Source organism: Chrysemys picta, chromosome 1 (genome assembly GCF_011386835.1).
Source record: "Chrysemys picta bellii isolate R12L10 chromosome 1, ASM1138683v2, whole genome shotgun sequence".
Taxonomy (NCBI): Eukaryota; Metazoa; Chordata; order Testudines; family Emydidae; genus Chrysemys; species Chrysemys picta.
Genome location: NC_088791.1, coordinates 198,512,857 through 198,537,822, shown reverse-complemented (window position 1 = coordinate 198,537,822; position 24,966 = coordinate 198,512,857). Strand labels below are relative to the sequence as shown.

Genomic DNA, 24,966 nt, shown 5'->3' with positions numbered 1-24,966 from the left:
TCACCAGCTGGGGATAGACAGCCAGCCACACCCAGATTAGGTTTCTGTCCTTATCTTCAGGGCTCTGTTTATTGTCTTTCCAAACAAAGCAAGAAAAGTATACAGAAGGCAACAGCAATAACAGTCTGCTTAAGGGTTCGGACTGGGGTCCTCTGGCCTCCAGTGGCTATAGGGTAGGGCCCTTTCTGACCCCAGCAGAGTTCCAAAGGGCCAGCTGGCCCACCTGCTCTGTTTGCCGGACAATATCCTCTCTCACCCCCCACCCTGTTCATGGCTTGAGCTCTCCTTTATATTCCAGACAAGAGTATGGGCTAATCCTAAGGTGCTGATCGGCTGTGTCAGCTTGACCCCACCACATGTCTGCTGGGCTTCTCTCTGGGGTAGGGATGGCTGCTCCCTCTTCCCCCCACCACCCTGGGCTATTAAATGGGCAGATCACCTGTTACATGAGCACTCGCCCCAGATGTAGGAAACCCGAGTTCAAATCCTCCATCTGCCTGAGAAGAGCAAGAAATTGAACCCAGGCCCTCAATTCTCCCAGGTGAGTGCCTGTGCCACTGGGCTATGAGGTATTTCTGAAAGGGGGGGGCGAGTGTGTGTGTCTATCAGTCATCTTTGCTGGGCCAGAGAGAGCCCAGTGGCGAGGGCACTCAGCGGAGATGTGGGAGAGTCAGGTGCCAGTTCCGGCTTCAATGGATATTAAGTATTTTTTATAAAGTGGAACAGCTTCAATGACAGAGACTGAGAAAGTCCAATCCCAGAATGCCCCATAACCCAGTGGTTAGGGCACTGAAGTGGGAGACCTGGGCTCACGTCCCTGCTCTTCTGAGTTAGAATGGGGATTGAAACCCAAGTCTCCTACTCCCAGGTGTCCCAACCATTGGGCTATTGTCTATAAATTGTGTTTTGTGCAGGGCTTGACCTGTAGGAGCATTGCCAGCAGATCGAGGGAAGTGATTATTCCCCTCTATTTGGCACTGGTGAGGCCACATCTGGAGTATTGCGTCCAGTTTTGGGCTCCCTACTACAGAACGAAAATGATCAGGGGTCTGGGGCAGATGATTTACGAGGTGAGGCTGAGGGAACTGGGTTTGTTTAGTCTGCAGAAGAGAAGAGCGGGGGGGATTTGATAGCAGCCTACAACTACCTGAAATGAGGTTCCAAAGAGGATGGAGTCGGCTGTTCTCAGTGGTGGCAGATGACAGAACAAGGAGCAATGGTCTCAAGCTGCAGTGGGGGAGGTTTAGGTTGGATATTAGGAAACACTATTTCACTAGGAGAGTGGTGAAGCACTGGAATGGGTTACCTAGGGAGGTGCTGGAATCTCCTTCCTTAGAGGTTTTTAAGGCCCGGCTTGACAAAGCCCTGGCTGGGATGATTTAATTGGTGTTGGTCCTGCTTTGAGCAGCAGGTTGGACTAGGTGACCTCCTGAGGTCTCTTCCAACCCTAATCTTCTATGATTCTATGGTAGGCCAGCTCCAAGGCACCATCTGAGCACACCTACAGGGTTGGGCTCCATAGGCAAGATAGTGGGGTGACACCTGGTTTGAGGATCCCATCAAGATTTAAGTGTGAGTGAGGTGTCAGAACTTCAGCAGCTGTGCACATGCCCGCTGCCAGATTTTTAGGCACTTTGGAAATTGAGGTACCTACAGGGTTAAGCAGTAGCTAAGTGTGGGTTTTGAGGATCTAAATTTTGGACTTAAGCACCTGAAGTAGCAGTTAGGTGCCTAAATCTCTTTGTGGATCTAACCTTAAGTGACTTGCCAAAGGTCACAGAGAAAGCCTGTGGCAGAACGTGGAACTGACCCCACATCTCTTGAGATGCAGTCCAATGCATTAACCACAAGAACAGCCTTCCTCATTATCAGAGCCGGCTAGAGAAAAGGGAATCTCTGGGCCAGATTCATCACTAGCCCACAGCTGATTTATGCTGCTTTGAGGGGGAGGGGTACTAAACTCTGTACACTCAGCTTAACCAGTCAGTTTCTCCTGTCTAGTGTAGGGGGAATCCCCAGGTGGAGGACAGGTACATTAATGGCTCATAAGCCACACTCCTCCAAGCCCCCCTGTGCTAGGGGTGGTATGATAGGAGAAAAGGTGATGTGGCCAGGTCATCCCTGCACCTGGCTGAAACTAGCTACTGTGGGCGGAGGGCAGAGCAGCATGGAGCAGCCTTCATGTTGCTGTAACTTGCACCAGTGCCAGGACGTAATCAGGCACTTACATATGTGCATTACCTAAATTATATCCCACAAGCACCCTCATGTTATTAGCCTCTACAAGCTGCAGGTGCAAAAAATAGAGGCGAGCATTAACAATCTGACCCTTAATGTGTGGGTAAGGGGAAGGAAGCTTTGCTCCTCTTCTTTGAAGAAGCTGATGTGCTTCTAACTGTATGTGATGACACACCAAAAGGGGCATTTTAAAAACATATACTTTGAGCATTACTATTCTATTCTATTCCATTCAAATATTACAGTATGTCTATATACTTTTTAATAAGCTGTGTAGTGAATGAAATACTGTGGTACGAAGGCTGGATGAAGTGCAAAGAAAACCACTACGTTGCTCTTGGATGTCTTTTTTAGACCCCTCATGCAGTGGGGAGGGCTTGTTTGCTTAGCAACTCAAGGATGGAGCTCCTCTTGCATTGAGTCAACACTCCTTCCTGCCATTGCTCAAGCTGAGCCATGGTTTCTAGGGAAACCGGTAGCTACTTGTAATTACTCAACGACTTCAATGGGGGTCCTTCTTAAGGACAATGCCACACAAGGAGCAGACTTTCCTTGCTTTAGAAAACCAAAGCAATTCACTGGGATCATTGATTATATTCTGCATGGCTCAGCTCCAGCTGCTGATTCAAGAGCCATCTGTTTAGGCTGACTACAGTGGGTGGCTTCTTATGAAGGCTTTTAGGTCATTCGGCTTGGACCTCAGTCTTCACTTTAAAAATAAGAATGAATAAGCTGATACTTTTCTTTTACCTTGATAATGTGGGAGAGGGAGTATGTGTGTTTGTGGGATTCCTGGCTGCAGCCGTAAGTTTCATGGAGAATCTGAGATGGGAGCGGTCTCAATTAAAGTAAAATCAATGAATAAATACAAAGAATTAATTTTCCACGTTTACAGTGTTTTTCTCCTGAAGATGTCAAAGTGGTCAACTCCACTCATCAAGTCTCATAATACTCATGTAAGGTAAGTAAGTATTATGATAGGAAGGATGATCTTGTGATTAAAGTACAAGATGGAGAATCAGGAGACCTAGATTCTAATCCTGGCCCTGCCACTGCACATATGTCTACACTGCAAAGAAAAACCTGTGGCTGGCCCGTGCCAGCCAGTTCAGGCTTGCAGGGCTCAGGCTGTGGGGCTGTTTCATTGCTGCATAGGCTTCCAGGCTCGGGTTGTGGTCTGGCTCTAGAACACTGACAGGTGGAAGGGTCCTAGAGCACGGGCTCCAGCCAGAGCCTGGCAGTCTACACAGCAATGAAACAGCCCTGCAGCCCTAGCCCTGCATGCCTGAGTTGACTGGCATGGGCAAGTCATGGGTTTTTCTTTGCTGTGTAGACATACCCAGATTAACTACATGATCCTGGCAGATTGTCTCTCAACCTCATCTTCCTCATCTGTAAAATGGTGATAACAGTGCAGTGAATTGGCTAGGAGCCCATGCTTTTGAAGTAGAGGGCTTCAAGTTTAAATGTAACTGGAATTTGTCAATAACCAGGTAATTAAAGCTGCTGCCTACACCTTGCTGGGAATAAAAACTCCTCTACCCATGTGGGAGAAAAAAGAATCAGCTGGGATTAGCCCAAGATCGACCAAAAAGAACTCAAGAAGAGCAACAGTCGCTGACTATAGTTACCACTATCTCTGAACAATGGCTTCTGTGGCACAGGTCCCTCTGACCTTAGGGGAACCAGGGTGGCTTGACCAACCACAATCAATCAGCAATTTTATTTTATTTTTTTCACCTTTCACAGTCTTTAACACATTGATTTCAATGGCATCACATCAACATAAAACTGGAATTTTGCAGTGGTGAGGCAGGTCCCAAGTTTCTATTTTTTTCCACTGCAAAGATGCCGCTATTACAGTGTAAACAGATCCGCAGCCTTGTAGAACAACCACAGCAGCAAAGATGGGATCTCACTTCTCCAGTGCACCACTGACCTCGAGGAGGTGTGAACTCCACATTTTAATTGGATGCATTTAAATGGTCACATTATTAAGCACAGGCAAGTTCGTTCTCTCTTATAAAGCCTAGTTACTTAAATGCAAAAAACCTGTGTTAAATCAACCTTATGACTGCCCAGGTAAAACCACAAAAATACAACATTTCGGTCCCACAGCAATGTTAACGTGACTACATTGAATGTATGTAGTATTTTCTATTTCTGATTTTCTGGTTAAATGGATAGCTTACTACATTGCTGCTCATATTACAAAATATAGACCACAAATCAACAGCATGTGCAGCACGAACGAGTCAAGGCTGGGGTTAGAACAATGCATTTTGCATTTCCTAATTTTGGTGTGATATTAACTGTGCAATCTTAATGTAGCATTAACATAATTTTTTGTTCTGTCTCTCTCTGTTTCTCTATGCATGCCTGCATGCACACACTCACATATTCTACAAAAAGTCAAGAATCAAACCACCTCTGCCCCCCCACGCCCAGTATGCAAATTGAATCTAACATATATTAGAATACAATTTTTTTATTTTGCTGTCAAATTCATTCCTAGCCATGCTAATGAAATTCCCTCAGCTGCCTTAACAAGTCACTATGTAACCGGCAGGGCAAATTTGTGTCTGTCACGCTGCTGTAAATCTGGAGTAGTTCCACTGAGGTTAATGGGTTACTCCAGATTTACACCAGAATGACAGGGCAGAATTTGGCCCTAAGACTGTATCAATACAAATGTGTTTTTTGAATTCTTGCATCCCATTCATCTGGATAATCAAAACATTATAAAACCAAATTATTATATAGCCAGGTTTCATGGTGTTTAAACAAATCTCCCATCTACTTCAATGAAAGATTTGTCTGCTTACGGACCAAAAAGTGTGACCCTATAGAACAAACCCTATAGAAAGATTTTCAAGACAACACACATAGTTAACTTCGCTTAGGAGCAGGGCTTTGGAGCGAATCCTGGAGCTGGAGCGCGGACCAGTAGGTTTTTGCCTGGAGCTGGAGTGGAGCCGGAGCGGAGCAATTCAAATTTTTGAATTGCTCCCAAATCCCTGCTTAGGAGATACCTTTTTTAGCAAAAGTCTGAATTGCCTGATGTATTTCTCTTTAATAACTCTACCAGCAGTGTTAATAATCTCTTAGTTGCCGATATGTTTATCTTAATGATGTATTTCGGAGACATAAAGGTCCAACTCTAAAGTTGATTCAGTGTACCACAACAAGATACAATTCCCTCTGCTGTTGTTTTAATTACAGCAAGTCTAAACTTTGTAATAGCTGATCAGTAGGGTGACTCCTTGAATTTAGAAGGAAATCCCTCATTGCTAGTTGAAATTGGAAGTCAACATTTTGCAGAAGTGTGAGATCATAATTAGAAGAACTGTTATGTATTTATTGTGATATTTTCCCAACTTACATTTTAAAACTTAGTGGAGCTAATTAGAACACTAGCCTCTTGCAAAATAAATGTTTTCTTTGAATCTAACATATATTAGAATACAATTTTTTTATTTTGCTGTCAAATTCATTCCTAGCCATGCTAATGAAATTCCCTCAGCTGCCTTAACAAGTCACTATGTAACCGGCAGGGCAAATTTGTGTCTGTCACGCTGCTGTAAATCTGGAGTAGTTCCACTGAGGTTAATGGGTTACTCCAGATTTACACCAGAATGACAGGGCAGAATTTGGCCCTAAGACTGTATCAATACAAATGTGTTTTTTGAATTCTTGCATCCCATTCATCTGGATAATCAAAACATTATAAAACCAAATTATTATATAGCCAGGTTCCATGGTGTTTAAACAAATCTCCCATCTACTTCAATGAAAGATTTGTCTGCTTACGGACCAAAAAGTGTGACCCTATAGAACAAACCCTATAGAAAGATTTTCAAGACAACACACATAGTTAACTTCGCTTAGGAGCAGGGCTTTGGAGCGAATCCTGGAGCTGGAGCGCGGACCAGTAGGTTTTTGCCTGGAGCTGGAGTGGAGCCGGAGCGGAGCAATTCAAATTTTTGAATTGCTCCCAAATCCCTGCTTAGGAGATACCTTTTTTAGCAAAAGTCTGAATTGCCTGATGTATTTCTCTTTAATAACTCTACCAGCAGTGTTAATAATCTCTTAGTTGCCGATATGTTTATCTTAATGATGTATTTCGGAGACATAAAGGTCCAACTCTAAAGTTGATTCAGTGTACCACAACAAGATACAATTCCCTCTGCTGTTGTTTTAATTACAGCAAGTCTAAACTTTGTAATAGCTGATCAGTAGGGTGACTCCTTGAATTTAGAAGGAAATCCCTCATTGCTAGTTGAAATTGGAAGTCAACATTTTGCAGAAGTGTGAGATCATAATTAGAAGAACTGTTATGTATTTATTGTGATATTTTCCCAACTTACATTTTAAAACTTAGTGGAGCTAATTAGAACACTAGCCTCTTGCAAAATAAATGTTTTCTTTGACAGAAGTTTCTCTTGCTGCATAAAACTTGTTGCAAAATTCCTATGACTGGATGGCTGAACACAGAAAAAACAAGACATTAATCTCTGTCTGCAAGAAGATTTTTCTTTCAGTCATCTGGAACCAGCTTTTTTAACTACTGAATTTCCATAAATTCTTAAATGAAACCACAGACTTTGCAAATGAAGCCAATGCCTTGCGCAGCACTAAGCTGCTGCTTTGCTTCTGTGATTAAAAAACCAGAATGACTAAATTCAACGGAATTACTTCACCGGAGTTTGAATCCAGAAATCCTGCTGGATTTTTCTTTTCCCCAATGGTAACTGAAGCAGAACTTACCTGGTGCTTCTTGCTGCCATTTCCTCCCTCATCTTTTTAATGTCACTTTTGCATTTCTCGATCTCTACTACTTTCAGTCCTTCCACTGTCAACAAAGCAAAAACAACAGGGGTGTTACCATGGAGAAACATGAAGGATCTTATTTCATTAATTGTGCAGAATTTCAAAAGGCTTGTAACAGTGGGGTTATCCAGTGAGTCAACAGGTTCTTACATGCTGCATCAGTTCCCATACGTGCAGGAGCTACTGACACCATGTAGCTTTAAAATCCGTAGGAATTTTCTGTTGCCAGTTTCTGAAGTGAGCTCAAGTGATTTAATTCACAAAATGGCCATAGCATCTGATCTTTTCAGAATAGTTAGCAACAGTCTACAGCTCTGTTACCTTTTTCACCCCCTCTTCCTTAGACCACTAATCAAAGGAACTAGATGGCAAAGAAATGCTCCAGTGATATAAGATTGCCGGACAGCACAGTCACAAAAGTGTCCTGCTAGAATTCAAATTCCCATTAAGATAAAAGGTTTTAATTTAAAAGGTTCCCCAAGGAGCAATAGGAGACTTTGAGAGGCATGCCTGGATACAGAGAAACCAAAAATAGACATTTTAAAAATGTCTTGGCACTTAGAAATAATTGTATTTCAGTTAAGTACCTAAAATATGTCATAATTCCTTGCAGATAAATTGTTGTGCAATCCAGGGTTATTGTTGCATACAGCACAGGAAATACTATACTCTCATCTGTATGTATTATAAGTGCCACAAGGCAGAAAGTTTGTCCTTATGTTGCAGCTTGTTTCATTCCATGCAGCCTTGAGAGCCTCACACAGGTCCAATGTGTGGATCTTCCTCCCTTCTCACTCTCAGGCTACCAACATACTCAAGGACATAATATCAAACCATTTATTAAGTGCATATCATTCACAGTGTGATCATGCCACAGCTCATTTATTTACTGTACTCACTGCTTACGTAGACGAGCTGATGTGCAGGAAACTCAAGGGAACTTTTAACTGTAGGATCAGTATTCATTCACTCTCTCTGAAAATAGTCATCATGCTACCCACCCATAGCATAACATGCAAGTGATGAAAAATTGCTTGGGAGAGACATAACCCTGTAGATCAGCAGAGAACTCAGATTTCATCTAATTGCTAGTAACTACAGTTATTGCTTTTGGGTGTGGGAAGGGGAAAAACACAAGGGATACACAAACTCAATCTAGACTATTACATAAGAGAAGAGGAAAAGGAGAGGGTTCTGAAAATAATTCACGTTTGATGAAAGGGACCTGAAAATCACATTTCCATCTGAACATTTTGTACTTAATATTGTTAGGAGTAACTCTTAAGACGATTAGAGCTGATAGGGATGAGAGAAAAAGGTTTATTTATTCAGTGTTTTTTTTTATGTGCTTTTGACAACACTTGGTGTATGCTCAATTTTACTGCTTTGTTGGTAGTCAGTTGCACTTCCTGTCTCATACACTGGTATGATGACCTCTGTGATGCATGACTGGAAAGGATTAAGCATCCTGAGGATAAATGACTCAAATTCAACCCTTAACAACATATGGGGAGATAGTGTTTGTGTTTTTACATATATATTGGTAGAGGTCAACAATGTAATCAAACAGTCCCTGCCTATACTGTATTCTGTTAATTCAGAGATCAAAAGGACATCTTAACATTTAAATGAACTGTAAACATAGGATATCGCTGTATTCATCTTTCTTTGAAATGTATAGCAACTTATCTGCGAATGGTGGAAAAACAGGAAATTGCCTTATGTTAATCTGTGTGGATAATTCCAGTGATGCGTAGGAACTGGGTCCACTTCAAAGTCCCCATGAGTGCCTATTGTTCGCCTAAGGATTCTGAGCTGTCACAAGAAGGCCTGAAACTATATAAAGATATTTGGGTCCCAATCCTTTTTATCTCAGATCTGCTTGAGGCTTCATGCAGGAGAAGCCTAAGCCATAAGGACTGAAATCCCAGTTCTGACTGGACAGCCCTGAATATAAACACTGGATTATAACCTGTGAACTAATTCTGAAAGAACTCTTTGCAACTACAAAGCTCACCATCTCTGCTATGAATCTGAATCTCAAGAATTGTACTCATGTCTGTTTGTATACTGATATTTTAACCAATACTCTCTCTGTTTTCTTTTTTAATAATTTTAGGTTAGTTAATAAGAATTGGCTGGAAGTGTGTATTTGGGTAAGATCTGGAATATTCATTAACCTGGGAGGTAATGTGTCTGATCCTTTGGGATTGGTAGAACTTTTTTATATGATGAATAAGATTTTCAGTAACCCTCATCATACTTGACTTGGGTATCTGGGTGGAGCCTGAGGCTGGGTTACTATAAGGGAACTGCGTTGTTGGCTTCTGGGTAACCAGTGAGGTATTATAGGAGCTATTTTGTGCTGGCTGGGTAAATCTAAGTATTGAATTATCCACCAGCTTTGCGGATTGTCTGCCCCATTCTTTGCAGTTCACCCTAATTGAGTGACCTCAGTTGGCTCCCCTGGGACCCCAGTCACAGTTGCTCTTCAGCTTTCCTCAAACCTGCTCACCATCAACACTGGAGCAGAAAACTAATATAATTATTTTTTAAAAGAGTGTTTTTAAAATTAAAAAAAATTAAGTGTTCTTCTCCTTCCTTACAGAGGTTTAGGAAGAACATTTGGACAGGCCTGAAACGGTCATGAAATTAATTTGTGGTCATGAAATTAATGTTAGCATTGTACAATCACATGTAACAATGGTTTAAGTTGAGAGGCAGGGCCAGATTCTGCCCTCACTTTACATTTGTGAAATACATCAACCATGCACCAATGAAAGATAGATAGGTAAAGTGGTTTGAGCTCACTCATGGCCTCAGATGTCATTCCTTTAGGTGTCCTTTTCAGATAATGAATTTCAGCTCTGGTTGCCGAACTGTCTAATAACTACTGTGACATGATAGACCTTTGAGCAGGGGAGGAGGACATTGACAAAAGGGTCATTTTTCTTCCTCCTGGCAAGATGTGGTTGTGTATTTTGTTCAGGTGCACCCTGGGTCATACTCCTTTGGGATTCACCCTTGTTACACCCCTCGTTTAAGGCCATTTATTCTACTGCAGGATGCTTTGCTGTCTTAACTAAGCACTTATCTACACGGGGAAGTTTTACAGGTATAATTTTAGAGATATTACTCCCCACTTTTATTTCAGCATAAAAATGGTTTGGGGGTAGGGAGTGGGGGTTAGCTGTAAACTCTTCCCAAGCAATGTAAGAAAAGGAAAAGTCATTCTTATACCAGAATAAGAGTGTCCCAGTGAGGGTTGCCCAAGTATAAATACATTGGATTATACTGAGAAAATTTTCCTGTGTAGACAAGGCCTTACACACTTCAGTCAGTTTCACCCTGTAGGTGTCCACTTGGCACTCATTGATATGTTTCACATCCCTTGTATGCCAGCACTTGGTCTCCATTGCAGAAGTCAAGATCAAAGGAAACAGCTGAAAAAAAGTGTAATACACTACTTGTATATGATAAACTGCCTTGTTTATGCACATAGATCAAGGCCCTTAACATTAATTTGCAGCAACAAATACATTTTTAAAAGACCCGGTAGTTTAAAAAGGCATTGGGCCAAATCCTGAATTCTGCACTGGATCATAACTCTTATTGAACTCAGTGGGAGTTTGCCTAAGTAAGGAGTTCAGGATCCAGCTCATTGCACTTATACACTTAAAACACGAAGACCTGGAATTATTTCAAAATGTTGCATACTTGGCACAGTTGCAAGATCTTGCAGTCAAATTCTGAGCAGATGTGTGCACTCGTAGACAGGAAAAAATGAGCACCTCGTCACCAACACTGGCTGTTGGAGATGCAATCTGATCCATTCAGGCAGAAATAGCCCTGGATAGCCATATCTGTTGTTATTTCTATCAGTAGTGAGACCCAGTTTAAGGAGGAGCCTTGTTTGGGGAAAATTTGTCAGCTCTGTGAATGCTGGCTTCCCAAATCCAACTACCAAGCCGCATGTACTGCAGATATGTAACTTATTTCACCATGTAGCTGAAATAATACAGTTTGCAACTGTGACCCTAAAAGCATCCCAGTGTCAGAGGAAAAGGGACTCGCTGGTATCAAGTAATGAGTTTCAGCTGACACAACCAATTCAGTGTGCCCCAACTCACTATGGTTATAATCTGTATCTAAAAGGTATCATGCAATACGTCATTGGAAAACTAATAACTCACTGATCATTAATATTCTGTCATGGTGTATGCAAAGGGTGTGGACAAAAAGTTATGAGTATGTTCTAGAATTATATTCTTAACATGTGTTTGGTGCGTGTTGGCATCCTTTCGTCTGCGAGAGATGGTGGGACTTGTAGCCTACATTGAAGACGGTTTGCAATATCTCATGTGACTGAACAGTCCGATCCGAGATTTGCATGATCTTTGGCAGTTATTGCAAATGTATGTATCTGGGTTGGGAGCTGCTTGCTTCCTATGGGCTCTTTTCTCTTCAAGCTGTAGGAGCCAGCTTCTGTCACAGACTTTGATACCCCGATGGAGACAATGCCGCCACTTGTTACGATCACTTGCCAAGATTTCCCATTGGTCAATACCATGTGTTTGGTAAAAAATGCATAAGCACGGGCTGCCTCAGACAAAGGAATGTGGATTTGATTCTCTGACCAGACAGGTCTTCAGGCAAAGACCATGAAAGTCCATAGTTACATATTAGGTATACAGGGCTCTTGAGCCGAGTAATAGGGGAGGAGATAGGATGGTGTCTATGCCCCAGCAGGAGAGAGAAGCTTGGTCCAGGTTTTACTTTTCAAAGAACACATTGTAAAGTTTTACTTGTCTATAAAGACAGGGGAGCTGAACCTCAAGTCATAAGCAATTGAATCAACTGATTATATAGAATATTACTGTATTATAAAAGTGTATAGAGTAAAGTCTTTTCTGAAAGCTAATGACACTGGTGATTAATATCATTGTGAAATGTACATATTTACAATATATGAGGAAATTTGGATATTTAATGATATTATGCTTTACAGTCTGTGGCCAAACAGGGAGAAACAGGTACTCCCGCCCCTTCCCTCCCCTCCATCCCTCCCGGACAGGAGAGAAGACAGCTATTTACCTGTGTCCTATGTAAATTAAGCATGGTGGAAGCAAAACAACGGAAGCCCCATTTACATACAGAGGGATGGGAAGCCCACAGGAAGGGAAGAACAGCATGAAGCCATCCTTCCTCTTGAAACAAATTCACTGAACTTGGCAAGATATAAGCAAAGACAGAAGCCATCTTTGGCACCCATCACTAGACAGACACAAGAAGCCAGAGCTCTTGCAAGCTGAGAAAGATGGGTCCTTCAACCAAGATGGTGGGGTTTGAAGTCTCTGGAAACTGAATACAGGTTAGAAACCTGCTTAGGCAAAGATGTTTTACCTAGGAAGACAAGGGAAGCCAGCATCTTATACTTTTGTGGAAGATCCTGACTGAGGGAAAATCAGTCATGAATGGGGAGAAGAATGTCTGGTGAGAGAAATGTTGCTAAATTAAGTTTTAGACTTCTAGATGCGTGTTTTCACTTTTATTTGCTTGTAACCCTTTTTAACTTTATTCCTTTTACTTGGCATCACTTAACCTATGTCCTGTTGTTAATAAAGTTGATTTATTTTTGAAGGGCCAAAATCCATTTGCTGTGCATGTAAAATCTTAACTACAGTTTCTTCTAAGAACTTTTCATATAGGCCCGGATGAGGACCAGCTAACAAAGAACAATACATGGCTAAGAGAAAGCTGGGGTAAACAGATAACCTTGTGTGTTTCAAGTCTATGAGCGGAGTCAGCATAACTCCGAATGTAATTGGGCATCCTTATCATGAGTTATAGACACATGAAGCGCTGAGAAAGGTCTCACGGTTACTCCCGAATGCAGGGAGGAGATAGTGGTACAATACCCCTCAGATCCCAGACAGAGTTCAGGGAGAGGCCTAATATAATTGACATCTTCGCCTCACCAGTTTATGCCAATTCTAGCCCACAGAAATGCAAGAGTAAACTTATAAACAATTGTTATTGTTAAATACTAATTTCTGCTTTTTTTGCTTTAAATCTCCAGGAATGTACCTGTTGGTCAACGAGGAGAGCTGCTACCTCATTCCCCTGGGCCCCAAAATTAGGATTTAACCTATACACTTTAATAGACATAGTTTGGGGGTAATTACCTGTGTGTCAGCAATATGTTAATTTGAGCCTTGGGCAGAGCCATTATGTAATCTTTTAGACCATTGGCTTATTGTGCTTATCTTGTCTTGCTGCTAGAACCTATCCAGGGCTTGGGGAAACCCATTCCCGTCACTTCTCTCCGCCCAATGAGCACCCTATATAATCTATTGTAATTGATTGTTCTGCAGTGTCTCTGAGCCTAATAAGCAAAGTGACACTCTGCCAGCATTGTGCGTAATAAACTCCTGTGCTTGACTCTACATGGTATGGATTACTGTTACTTCAATTTTTAACTATAAACCAACTCAGATCTGTGTTTAAATGGAAGAGTGCATTTACCCTCGTTAAATTAATAAGTTGTGATGTGCTTTTGTGTCTTCAGAAGAACACAGAAACCTTATCATTTCTCTGAACTATCCAGGAAAGGATAGATGTTGCGGAGCGCACAGTTTTGTGGAAACAAGGCTGAAGGAAGCTAGAGTGGGGCTGTAGACAGGGTGCTGGGGTCAGAGCTGCTGAATCAGGGCTATCTAGCACATAAACTCTTCATGGTGTGACCTGCTTGCTTGTAGGCTGCTTGTGAGCATCCCAGGCTGGGAGCTACAGCAGCAAAGCATCGTAAGGCACCCAGTGTGGCAGGGCAAGTGGTGACATAACCCCTCACTGGTCTGGATTGAACCCTGAACCATGTGTACAGCAACCTTTTGTTATCTCCTCCCATTCCAGCTGGCCTGCCAGTGCTGAAAGGCAGTGCATGCAGAGTGCACACAAAGTAGCTGGGGTTTAGTAAGCGCATCTGTAGCTGGGGTTTAGTAAGCGCATCTGTAGCTGGGGTTTAGTAAGCGCATCTGTAGCTGGGGTTTAGTAAGCGCATCTGTAGCTGGGGTTTAGTAAGCGCATCTGTAGCTGGGGTTTAGTAAGCCACCTGGGAGACATCCAGTGGAAGAAGGAAGCATTTGGCTGGCTGGGATAGTTCAACAGAGCACTCACTCTGGAGCCTGCTCTGTACTCCAGTTTGATGGGGAGACCCATCTGCTCTGGTCCATGGATTCTGGCAAGCTGCTGGTACTAGCCTAGAGTGAAGAGGCATTGCTGCAGCTGTGGTGTGGCAGAAGGCTCTGTCAATTTCTGTCTTAAATGTGCCTATGCCTGTGGAGCATATAAATGAGAACTTGACCCTGTCAAAACTGTGCTGTATGATAGTGCTTTATGTGTCCTATTGCCCTCTCTTCCGTAGGTCTATTTTATGCACTACACAGGGTGAAAAAATAAAAATCGGATTATATACAGAAAAATGCTGCTTTGAACTTTACTTTCTTGCTGCAGAGTAACTAAGAACAATAATTTTACTGTTAAAACAATAAGGAAGAATAGAAACAATAATAGAGCCTTGCAGTGTTTTAATCTGCAATCAGGAAACAGGGGATGAAAGGCGTGGGTGTTCTGTGTTTACAATTCCAGTTTCGGCTGAGATAATTTAAAGCCTCTGCCTCTTTAATAAAAAACACACGTAGCCTTTGTTGTCTAAACTATGTAGTCTCTTTTATATATGCAGTATAATTATTGGTATGGACAATATAGTATTTTACATTTTACTTACATTACATATTCAGAATCAGTGTGTGTGTTGCAGCTAGAATACGAACCACAGTAGATGAAAACCTGCATTGATATTAATGGGGCTTTTTCCTTTGACTTCAATGAGACCCAGATTTCATCCAGTGTGAGAGTACAGAAAGGGAAGAAGAAAGTGAGATACTTTCACATATATTGGAAATACCTTAAAAACCTAATGCTAATAATGGGGAGTTTAGAGTATTCAATGGTATTCTCTTTAATATATGGTAAATGTATTAATGAAAGAGGTTGACTATAAGGGGAGGGAGTGTAATGAATACCAAGGGTTCTGATCTGTGCAGATATCCAGCATAACCACATAAGAGGGAAGAAGTTAACAACATTATCCTCATTTAATTATTTTTTTAAAAGTACTAAAAAAATTCAAGGAATGAGACTCTATTTTCCAGGACTATCCTCTCTTTATTGAGTAAAAAGAACAGGAGTACTTGTGGCACCTTAGAGACTAACAAATTTATTAGAGCATAAGCTTTCGTGGGCTACTGCCCACTTCTTCGGATGCATATAGAAGTGGGCAGTAGCCCACGAAAGCTTATGCTCTAATAAATTTGTTAGTCTCTAAGGTGCCACAAGTACTCCTGTTCTTTTTGCGGATACAGACTAACACGGCTGCTACTCTGAAACCTGTCTTTATTGAGTGTAGGCACTTATCCTTTGGAATTGTACATCACATAAAAGTGAAAACACCACTATAAAAATATATCTATCACAGCCATATTCACACAGCCAACATATTTTAAAAGTACAGTATTAAGGTTGAACAGTCGAGCATTAAAAGATAGGAAATTCCAGAATTAATTCTGCTCCCTTGTGTGTATGCATTATGATCTTCAATTACATTATCACATACTATTTTTTCCACAGGCGCTCTTCCTCGTTTAGTGCACAGGATGGGCAGTGCTCATTTAATGAGCAGCTATTCGATATTTTGTTTTCTTTTCATTGTTCAATATGTGGCCCCAGGCCTGATTTACTGCACATTATTCAAACCCTGCTCTGAATATACAATTATTAATTTCCTCATTGGTTTTCACATTCATCACTAGGTTATCTGAGTGCTTCACAAACATTACTTTATCTTCCCAATCCCCTGTAAGGTGAGAGAGTGGGATATTATTATCTCCATTTTACAGATGGAGAACGGAAGCACAGCAAGATTAAGGTAAAAAGTTTCATTAAGGTCCACTACGTTTCGGTGCCCAGTTTGAGATGCCCAGGACCTCATTTTTCAGAGTGCTTAGCATTCTATACCACTTTATATGTTCACCTCACACCTCCCATTGACTGCTGTTGCAGCTCTGAATTCTCAGCACTTCTGTAAATCAGATCCCAAGGTCTCAAGTCCGGAATCCAGAAAAGGAGGGACACACTATTGGTGACCACCTTTGAAAAGTGTGGTTTAAGGGACTTGCTCAGCATCTCATAGGAGCTCTGTGGCAGAGGCAGGGACAGAATCTAATTCTCCAAGCCAGCATTCAACTACTGTAACCACGAAACCATCCTTCCTCTTCCTGCAGTCCCCTGCCTCATTCACTACAAACCTTCCAACTACTGTAACAAATAAAGCAGAAGTCCAACAGACAACATTTTCTTTTACTACACAGCCCTGATTCCTCTCCAGAGCAGGTTTATCCCATGTACTAAATGAGGCAGGGGTCCTGCAGAAAAAAAATAAAATGTGATCATGTAATTAAGGACTGTATCATAACGCATACACATAAGGGGGCTGAATTAAGGTAGCACAAGCCACCTTAATTCTGGCATTTCCCAACTTTTGAGTGCTTGATTTTGCAACCTTATATTGTTCTGCTAACGCAGTTTTGTGTGTGTGTAATTTCCTAGGTTTTTAAAAAAGCCAACAGAAAAAACAGAAATTCCATCATGTGGCATCTTATTGACACCAACATGGGTCATTAGCAGGATTGGAACCTTTAGATCCACCTCACAGAACTCTGCCACTTGAGTTGATAGACTAACCAATAGTAGTAGGTTGTCATCTTCCATGTGGACCAGCAGAAGAGGGGGACAGGACACTTTGCCAATGGGTTTCACAGATATTTGCTGACAGAAGAGGAAAGGTGAGACTCAGGAATCCTTGGTTCCATGTCAGGCTCTGGACGGGAGTGTGCTGTGGTGAGCACAGACTTATGTCCGTCCCCCATAAACATGACCCTTCTACCCCATCCCCTCCAACATGTCCCTGTCCCAGCCCTCTCTTCCCCATCCCTTGCTCCTCATTCCCATCCCAGCCTCCACCCCTCCAGCTTCTCCTCCCAGGCCCAGTCTCCTTGCCTAGCGACTCCAAGTCTCAACTCTTTGGACTCCCTGTACCAGTCTCTCCCCCACTCCCGGGGCCACTCCCAGTTCTCCTCCATAGCCCAGTTCATTGTCAGATCTGTCTCCCCTCCTCCCACATCTCCTTAGCCTGGTTCCATTGGTTCTCAGGCCCAGTCTCCTTGTCCATCCAGTCCCCCCGCCCCAGCTTCTCTTCCAATCTCAGCAGCCCCTAAATCTGCTGGCTCCCAGTCCCCTCCTGTTTCCCTCCCTGGCCATCAGTCCCCCTCTCAACTTCCAGTCTCCGTTTCCCTCTTCCCCCTGCCAGTCAACAGCCCCAGTCTTCCCACAGGCTCCTTGTCAACATCTGCTCCCTCTGCCTCCCCTGCAGGTGAGGCTCTTGTCCCCTCTGCATTCAAATTAGGCAGCTTCTTCCTACACGCTACCTTGTCATCAGCAGCAGAAGGGCGTGGAGAGACAAGCTGTCTGCCCTCAGTTTCAATGTCTGGCCGTGCTCTGGCCCATGGCAGCTCAGAACTACAATTGTACAGAAAATCCTGCTAATTACTGGACTGGAGCGTGCTCAGTACAGATGGGATATTTGGGGAATTTAGCAGCTAAAATTGAAGCAGTCTCTACTGAGCATGTGCAAACTGTGATTTTTCAAAGGCTTATTACTTGTCCAAATTTGGGCAAATATTCATAGGGACAGAAAAAGGCACATCCTGCCATACATTTAAATAAAATTTTATTAAATATTTTTTTAAATATATATATATATATATATATATTTATAAATTTTAAAGACCACCTCCCTTGCCAACTTTCAAGTCCCTTCTCCAAAGCATAGGGGCGCCAGACCTTGTCAAAGAAAAGGTCATCAGAATTTTTTAACGTGGACAAAACACCATATTTTCCCCTAGCCTTCTTCTTGGAAATGAATGAACTTTTTTGGCTAAAATTTTCCAGAACAATTCAGCCTCAGGCAAAGACCCAGCATGGAAAATTTCAGCCCAAATATCTGAAGTCTTGTCAAGTTATAAGTAATTGAAAACAGGGTGATATAATGAGAACTGTCAGGAGACTTGAATCCCTTGTATTATAATTAAACAGATGTCGATTTTATATATAGTAATTCCTAATTTTGTTAAAAAATAAAGGACACTTACGTTCAACTTTTTTCTCCAGCATTGCCAAGTGATTTGCTACTTCAGTTTTCAGTTCATTGATTTTAAACACCCTGGGGAAAAAATCAGATATGAAATATACATTTGTATCTATATGTATACAATAAAGAAAAGATTTTGTACTAGAAACCACACACCAGTTTCAAAGGACCAAGGAATGACATTTAATGTCAAGTAAAGAACAGCAAAATCTGTGCTGAATGTACAACCTTGAAGAAAGATGTGCACATTCAAAGGCTATAGAGAGTCCATGAAAATTAAAAGAGAATGCTATTGTTTTGGCTCTGAGAGAATGAAGTCATCACCCCATCTTTCAGCAGATACTTGTTATCATACCCTTTAGGGAAGCAAAACTAAATTGATGGTGCTTCAAGGCCAGCATACAGGTATTTGTACATCTTTAAAGCTCTTTTTTCTTTCAATCATATTGGTGGCTTACAGAGATATAACAGAATTGATCCTTCTTACTGAAGCCAGTGAGGATAAAATAAACATCCGTAAAAACATTCAGAATTGTTATCTGAGGGAAGAAAAATGTGCACATTAAAATTGATAAACAAATACTGAGCCTACAAAACTAAACAAAGATGCACTTTTTTTGCTGCCAATAAGATGATGGAAGCACAATTAAATCAATTAACCTTTCTTTTCTTGTGCAAATACCGTCCAAATTCCATCTTGGCATAAGCCTTGTGCATCTCCTCGTTGCAGTCAATGGGAGTTGTGTGGGCTGAGTCCGGCAGTAAGGCTGGAATTGTCAAGAGTTCGAAGGGCATGAGGTGCCCAACTCCCTTTGAATTCCAGTGGAAGTTGGGTGCCTCACTTCTTTAGCTCCCTTTGAAAGCCTCAGCCGGTGTCAATAAAAGAAATAGAACTTTGCATTCATAACAATGATGTAAAGTTTTTACCTTGAGAATTGTTCAGCAACCTGCGTCAGTACACTCTGGAACAATTCCTCTTTCTCTAAAAAACAAAATAATGGGAAACATAGTACATGACACAGAAAGAGAAAGTGGTGAAGTCTGACACTGTATGCATTACTTCAACTTTAGGGCTTGGCAAATGCCACCCACCTGCTGCAACATGTGGGGGAACTTGATGGAGCCATCAGTGAAGGGGGACAGTCCCAGCAGGGAGGTAAGGAGCTACTCACTGAAGGACCTCTCCCTTGGGAGTCTCTGGCACATATTGGCCAGTTGGAGGGGAAAAGGGTGCTGATTGGCTAGCATTCCCCAGCTCCCAGGATTTAACCTGGAATGGGGAGCCATGGGACTTCATTCCTGCAGCCCCACGCTATCCACCCAGAACTAGGAATGGGAACCTGGCCTGAGAGCTGATCATCTGTTTAGGGGGGGTCAGGAAAGATTTTTTTTTTCTCCCATGGGCCAACTAGCAGAGGACCAGAGAATTTTTTGCCTTCTTTGCAGCACCTTCAAGCCACAGTGGATTAAGTAGGAATGCATTTGGTACCTAACAGGGGTACTTTGATTGAGTTGTTGATTCGTCACAATTTGCAGCTGGTTTCCAGCATGGTTACAAGGATAAAACGAACAGTTCCCAGAAATAAGAGACCTAGGATTTTGGTGATGGGTTTTTGGGACAAAGTGAGACCTGGGGGCCCTTGCGGGCAGAGTCCCCACCCTGCTGCACCCTGTGTTCCCCTTGTGGGGGTACATTGTGATGGGACTCAGAATGAGCTGAGTCCCGGGGGGTAGGCTGAGGAGTGCCTATGCTGAGTTATGAGTGATGTGGTAGGAGCCCTGGAAATCTTGCACTGGAACCAACTAAATGCCTGGTATAGGCATCCCTCCCCTGTGTTAAAGTTTAATAAGATTTGTAGCCTTCAGCTTAAAATCCAGCCACGTGTCTGTCCTGTTTTCGCTGTGGGTCTGCATCAAAGAAACATATAGCAAAGCAGCTATTCTGGTGCCTTGAATGTAACCATTCATTTTGGAACGTAGATATGCCAGTGATGGTACCTTTCACTGTACTTGCTACTTCCTTGGTTCTACCAGTCTCATGTCCCCTGGCTACAGATTACAGCCAAGGTTTTCAAGAAAGGCTGGTCATTTTGGACGCCCAACTTGAGATATCTGAAAAATATCTGATTTCCAGAAAGAATTCTGCACCTATCCTCTGATGATTAGGCCCCTTTCAGGTGTCTCAGGGTGGACACCCAAAACTGGAGGCACCCAAAATCACTAATCGCTTTTGAAAATCGTGGCCCACTTTCCTCCTTCTGGTTCACACAGGTTGCATTTACACTATAAACACACCATCTGAAGAACCCAGTAACAACATGTTAATGCCCCAACGTGGCTAAAGCACAGCTTGGGATCACGCTGTAGTCCTATCTTTGGCACTGACTGTAAAAAGCAGAAAAGTTCAGTACTTCTTAAATCTAGGAACTGTCATTCCATAACCGTGTTGTATTCTAGGGTAGGTAATAGTATCAGAAGTGTCTTCTTTACAAGGGCATAACACACCATTGCTAAATAAGGTGATTTTTCAGAGTCGGAGCTGGCTGGTTGACTTTGGAGTCTGTAGTTCATTTCACCCACTGCCTGCAAAAACACTCCCCAGATATTGGCCTACTCCCTGTCCTCCATTGTGCTTAACTACAATATGGAAATAAACTGCATTGCAGGAAATATAAAATCTTGACCTTTCTGGAGACCTAGGAAACCACTAGATCCTCTAGTTTGTTTGTTTTTTCTTTAAAAATGTTCAGGTAAATTTAGTGCTCATGAAAGTTAGAGACTAGTAGTATGATCTTAAATCAGGTAGAGTGCAAACAGCTGTTGTGAAAATTTCTCCCACACAACACAGTAAATGTACCTCATGCCTAACCTGCAAATCTCTTTTACTTACTTCCCCAGAGACTGCCAGTTCTGCAGTGGTTTTGTTTTTAAACTTGTCTGCAGGAGGAGAGGAGACCACCATATTCATTTGCCTTTGTAATCCAAACTAGGATTAAAATTCAGGTCCCCAAACAAGAAAGGCCAGTCAGTGTATTAACTTACTCTATTAGCTTTACTCCAAGAATCCCATTTTAATTTTCTAGAGGGCCCGACACATGACATTGAAAAGGAAGTCAAGCTATAAATGATAGGATAGCACTAGGGTTGCCAGGTGTCCGGATTTCGACCAGAACGCCCGGTCGAAAATTGACCCTGGTGGCTCTGGTCAGCACCGCCGACCGGGCCATTAAAAGTCCAGTTGATGGTGCTGCGGGGCTAAGGCAGGCTAGTCCCTACCTGTCCTGGCTCAGTGCTGCACCCCGCAAACGGCCAGCAGGTCCGGCTCCTAGGCAGGTCGGCCAGGGGGCTCAGCGTGCTGCCCCCGCCTTGAACACTAACTCCGCACTCCCATTGGCTGGGAACCATGGCCAATAGAACGGAGGGGGTGGTGCCTGCAGGCGAGAGCAGTGTGTGGCGCCTCCTGGCCCTCCCACCTAGGACCCGGACCTCCTGGCTGCTTCTGGGGCACAGCGCAGCATGAAGCCAGGACAGGCAGGGAGCCTGCCTTAGCCCCGCTGCGCCACTGACTGGGAGCCACCTGAGGTAAGCCCGTGCCCCAACCCCGGACCCTAAGCCCCTACCCCAGCCCTAAGCCCCCCCAAACCCACAGCTCCCTCAACCTTCTGCCCCAACACAGAGCCCCGCCACACCCTGAACCCCAACCCCATGCCCCAGCCCAGAGCCCCCTCCCACAACCTGACCCCCTCATCCACGGCCCCACCCCAGAGCCTGCACCCCCAGCCAGAGCCCTCACCCCCTCCTGAACCCCAACCCCTTGCCTCAACCCACAGCCCCCTCCCACACTCCAAATCCCTTGGCCCCAGCCTGGAGCCCCCTCCTGCACCCCAAACCCCTCATCCCCAGCCCCACCCAGAGCTCTCACCCCCCAGCCAGTGCCTTCACCCCCTCCCACAAACCAACCTCCTGCCCCAGCCCAGTGAAAGTGAGTGAGGGTGGAGGAGAGTGAGCCACTGAGAGAGGGGGAATGTAGTGAGCAGGGGCGGGGCCTGGGGAAGGGGTGGGGCTAGGGTGTTTGGTTTTGTGCGAGTAAAAAGTTGGCAATCCTAGACAGCACTGAGTGATTTGATCAGGTAGCTAGAAAACAGCAAGTAAAATTCCTTGATTTTGTACATATTAAAAAACAGCCTAAAACAGAAGTGGTGTCCATGTTCACAAGTAAACCACATTGCTAATTCTGCAATGGCAGGAAAGCAATACACCAAATGTTGAAACCAATGCTTACTGCAGGAGAGAATTCTAGTCCTTTACTGTTCTTTATGACAAGACAACTACAGCAAGTACACTTTAGACACATAGGAAAGGTTCACACTATACCTTGGCTTTACAATGCTTAGTACTGCGGTGGTTGACATGATAGCAAACCTTAAGACAGATAAGTAAGGAGCAACTTTCCAGGACGCTGATGTTTGACAGAATAAAAGACATTCAGGATATACTTGCCTTTGACAGTTTCCAGTAAATAATCCTTGCAATAACAACTAAGAACTACCATACTGGGGAAGATCCTTGATCCAACTTGTCTAGTATCCTTTTTATTTCTGACAGTGGGTAACTGCTCTAGTTATGAAATGCCATACTATAGGGACATTATTTTTTATTTATACTTATGCCCTGAAGCCTGAAAAGTGACAGCCAAATTATATCCTCCCCAGTATAGCTGCAGAAGCTATATCCATCACCTATATCTACACACATAGATATATCATTTATCTCTATCATCTATATGTACACCCACACATGCACATATACATACACAGACATTATATAAATGTCTAAGGGTAGATCCTCAGCTGATATAAAGTGTCATAGCTCCATAGAAATCAATGGACCTATGACAGTTTACACTAATTGAGGATCTGTCCCAAACTCTTAGTTTTGCGCTATTTAGCCAAATGTAATGTAACCAATAGAGAAGGAATCAGCAATAGACATTTTAAAGTAGAACAGGCCTATAATTCTAAAAGGAAATCTTGGGTAAACATTTTTAAAGCATTTAAATGACTTATGCGTCTAAGCATCATTTTCAAAAGTAACTTAGGTACTATTGTCAGAGGGATAGCGGTGTTAGTCTGGATCTGTAAAAAGCAACAGAGAGTCCTGTGGCACCTTTAAGCCTAACAGATGTATTGGAGCATAAGCTTTCGTGGGTGAATGCCCACTTCGTCGGATGCATGTAATGTGTACTATTAAAAATGGTACCCCTTAACTCTTTTGTCAGAAATGTTATGATCCTCACTAGCCTGGATATCCTTTGCCGGCATTTGGTTTGGTTTTTAGGCTGTATTTACTGACATTCAGTAATACTATAAATATATATGAAAAAGAAATAACTTTGACTGGATAAGAGTCTGTGGTGCAAATGCAAATTAAAGTAAGATGGAGCATTTGAAATAATATTAAACATAAATGTGTCCAAAGTTTTGGATTAAGTGAGATAAATCTAAAAAATAAACATGGAAGATGTATTTGTTGTTGACATTGCTTGGGAGATAACCTACTTCTACATTAGATTTTTCTACTCACGCTTTAATTTTTACCTCTGTGCACATGGCTTATGCCTTCTTCCCAATTCAAGCATGGACTTAAGTGAGAATCATTAACATTTATGCATCCCACCTTCAGTAGAGACCACCTCACTAGTCCGTACATTCTGCTTTACCAATATGCTACAGGCAATAATTTATTCCTTGTATTATCATAGGGCCCAGCAGCCCCAGTCAAGGACCAATCATAGTATCAGTATTTCCAAGTAAAATCCCAGTCACAGAGCTGTGCTCTAAACCATTGCAGTGAGCAACTTGCCTTGTACTGCACAAGCATCCTTAGGATAAAGCAGATAAGTGCATAATCCTGAAGTCTTACTCCTGGGTGCATTCTCTGCCAAAAAAATTAAAAATTCTGCACACAATATTTTAAAATTCTGCATATTTTATTTGTCAAAATAACACGATATAATCACGCCAGTTTCAATTATTTTGGTAATTTATTTCAGAATGCCTGTCAGCAAATATGTCTGTAACAATACAGATAACAAAAATTATTCAAGAAATGTTTTCTGACAAATAGATTAATTACTAGGCAAATTAATACAGAACTCTGAGTAATAATTAATTTAAACTACAATACAGAAACGTATTTCCCACACTCCTCAGAAGCAGTGCAAAGGTTTGGGGGAGCTGAGGGAGAGGGAAGTAAGTGCTGGAGGAGAAGGAGGCTGGGTGTGAACTTGGAGGGTTGTTGGGTGTGGATGGGAGAAGTATGGAACAGGTTTTTTTTGTGCGGGAGGGATTGTTAGGGAGCGTTCCCCATGCAGACCCTGGCTGACTCCTATCTTCTCTCATTCATTCAGGCACATCTGCCCCTGTCTGCATGTGTCCCTGCACCCGCACTCAGCCAGCTCCCCCCGCCATGTCTCTGCAGCTCTCTCCCTCTGCCCCATATGTTCCTGTACCCCCATCCTTATTCAGCCCCCACCCCAGTCTATGCCCCCCACTAGCCCTTCTGAACCCCAATCTGTGACCCCCCAGCAGCTCCATGTGCCACACCCTATCCATTCCTCCGTACCCCTTGCC

At 42.8% G+C, this 24,966-nt stretch overlaps 1 protein-coding gene across 8 annotated transcripts in view; it reads right to left on the bottom strand.

Annotated features, from left to right (window-relative positions):
- Nucleotides 1-24,966, bottom strand: part of PDE9A (phosphodiesterase 9A) — an 89,595-nt gene that overhangs the window by 32,086 nt on the left and 32,543 nt on the right. For 6 of the 8 annotated variants that reach the window (XM_065577930.1, XM_065577923.1, XM_065577917.1 and 3 more), the window contains 3 exons: nucleotides 19,262-19,316; nucleotides 18,336-18,406; nucleotides 7,006-7,090 (listed from right to left, as the gene is read on the bottom strand). In XM_065577930.1, coding sequence (XP_065434002.1) covers nucleotides 7,006-7,090; nucleotides 18,336-18,406; nucleotides 19,262-19,316 — 211 coding nt within the window. Of the gene's footprint in view, nucleotides 1-7,005; nucleotides 7,091-7,218; nucleotides 7,553-7,655; nucleotides 8,165-18,335; nucleotides 18,407-19,261; nucleotides 19,317-24,966 lie in introns of those variants that run through there. The other 2 variants (XM_065577954.1, XM_042859207.2) reach the window with 2 other exon arrangements.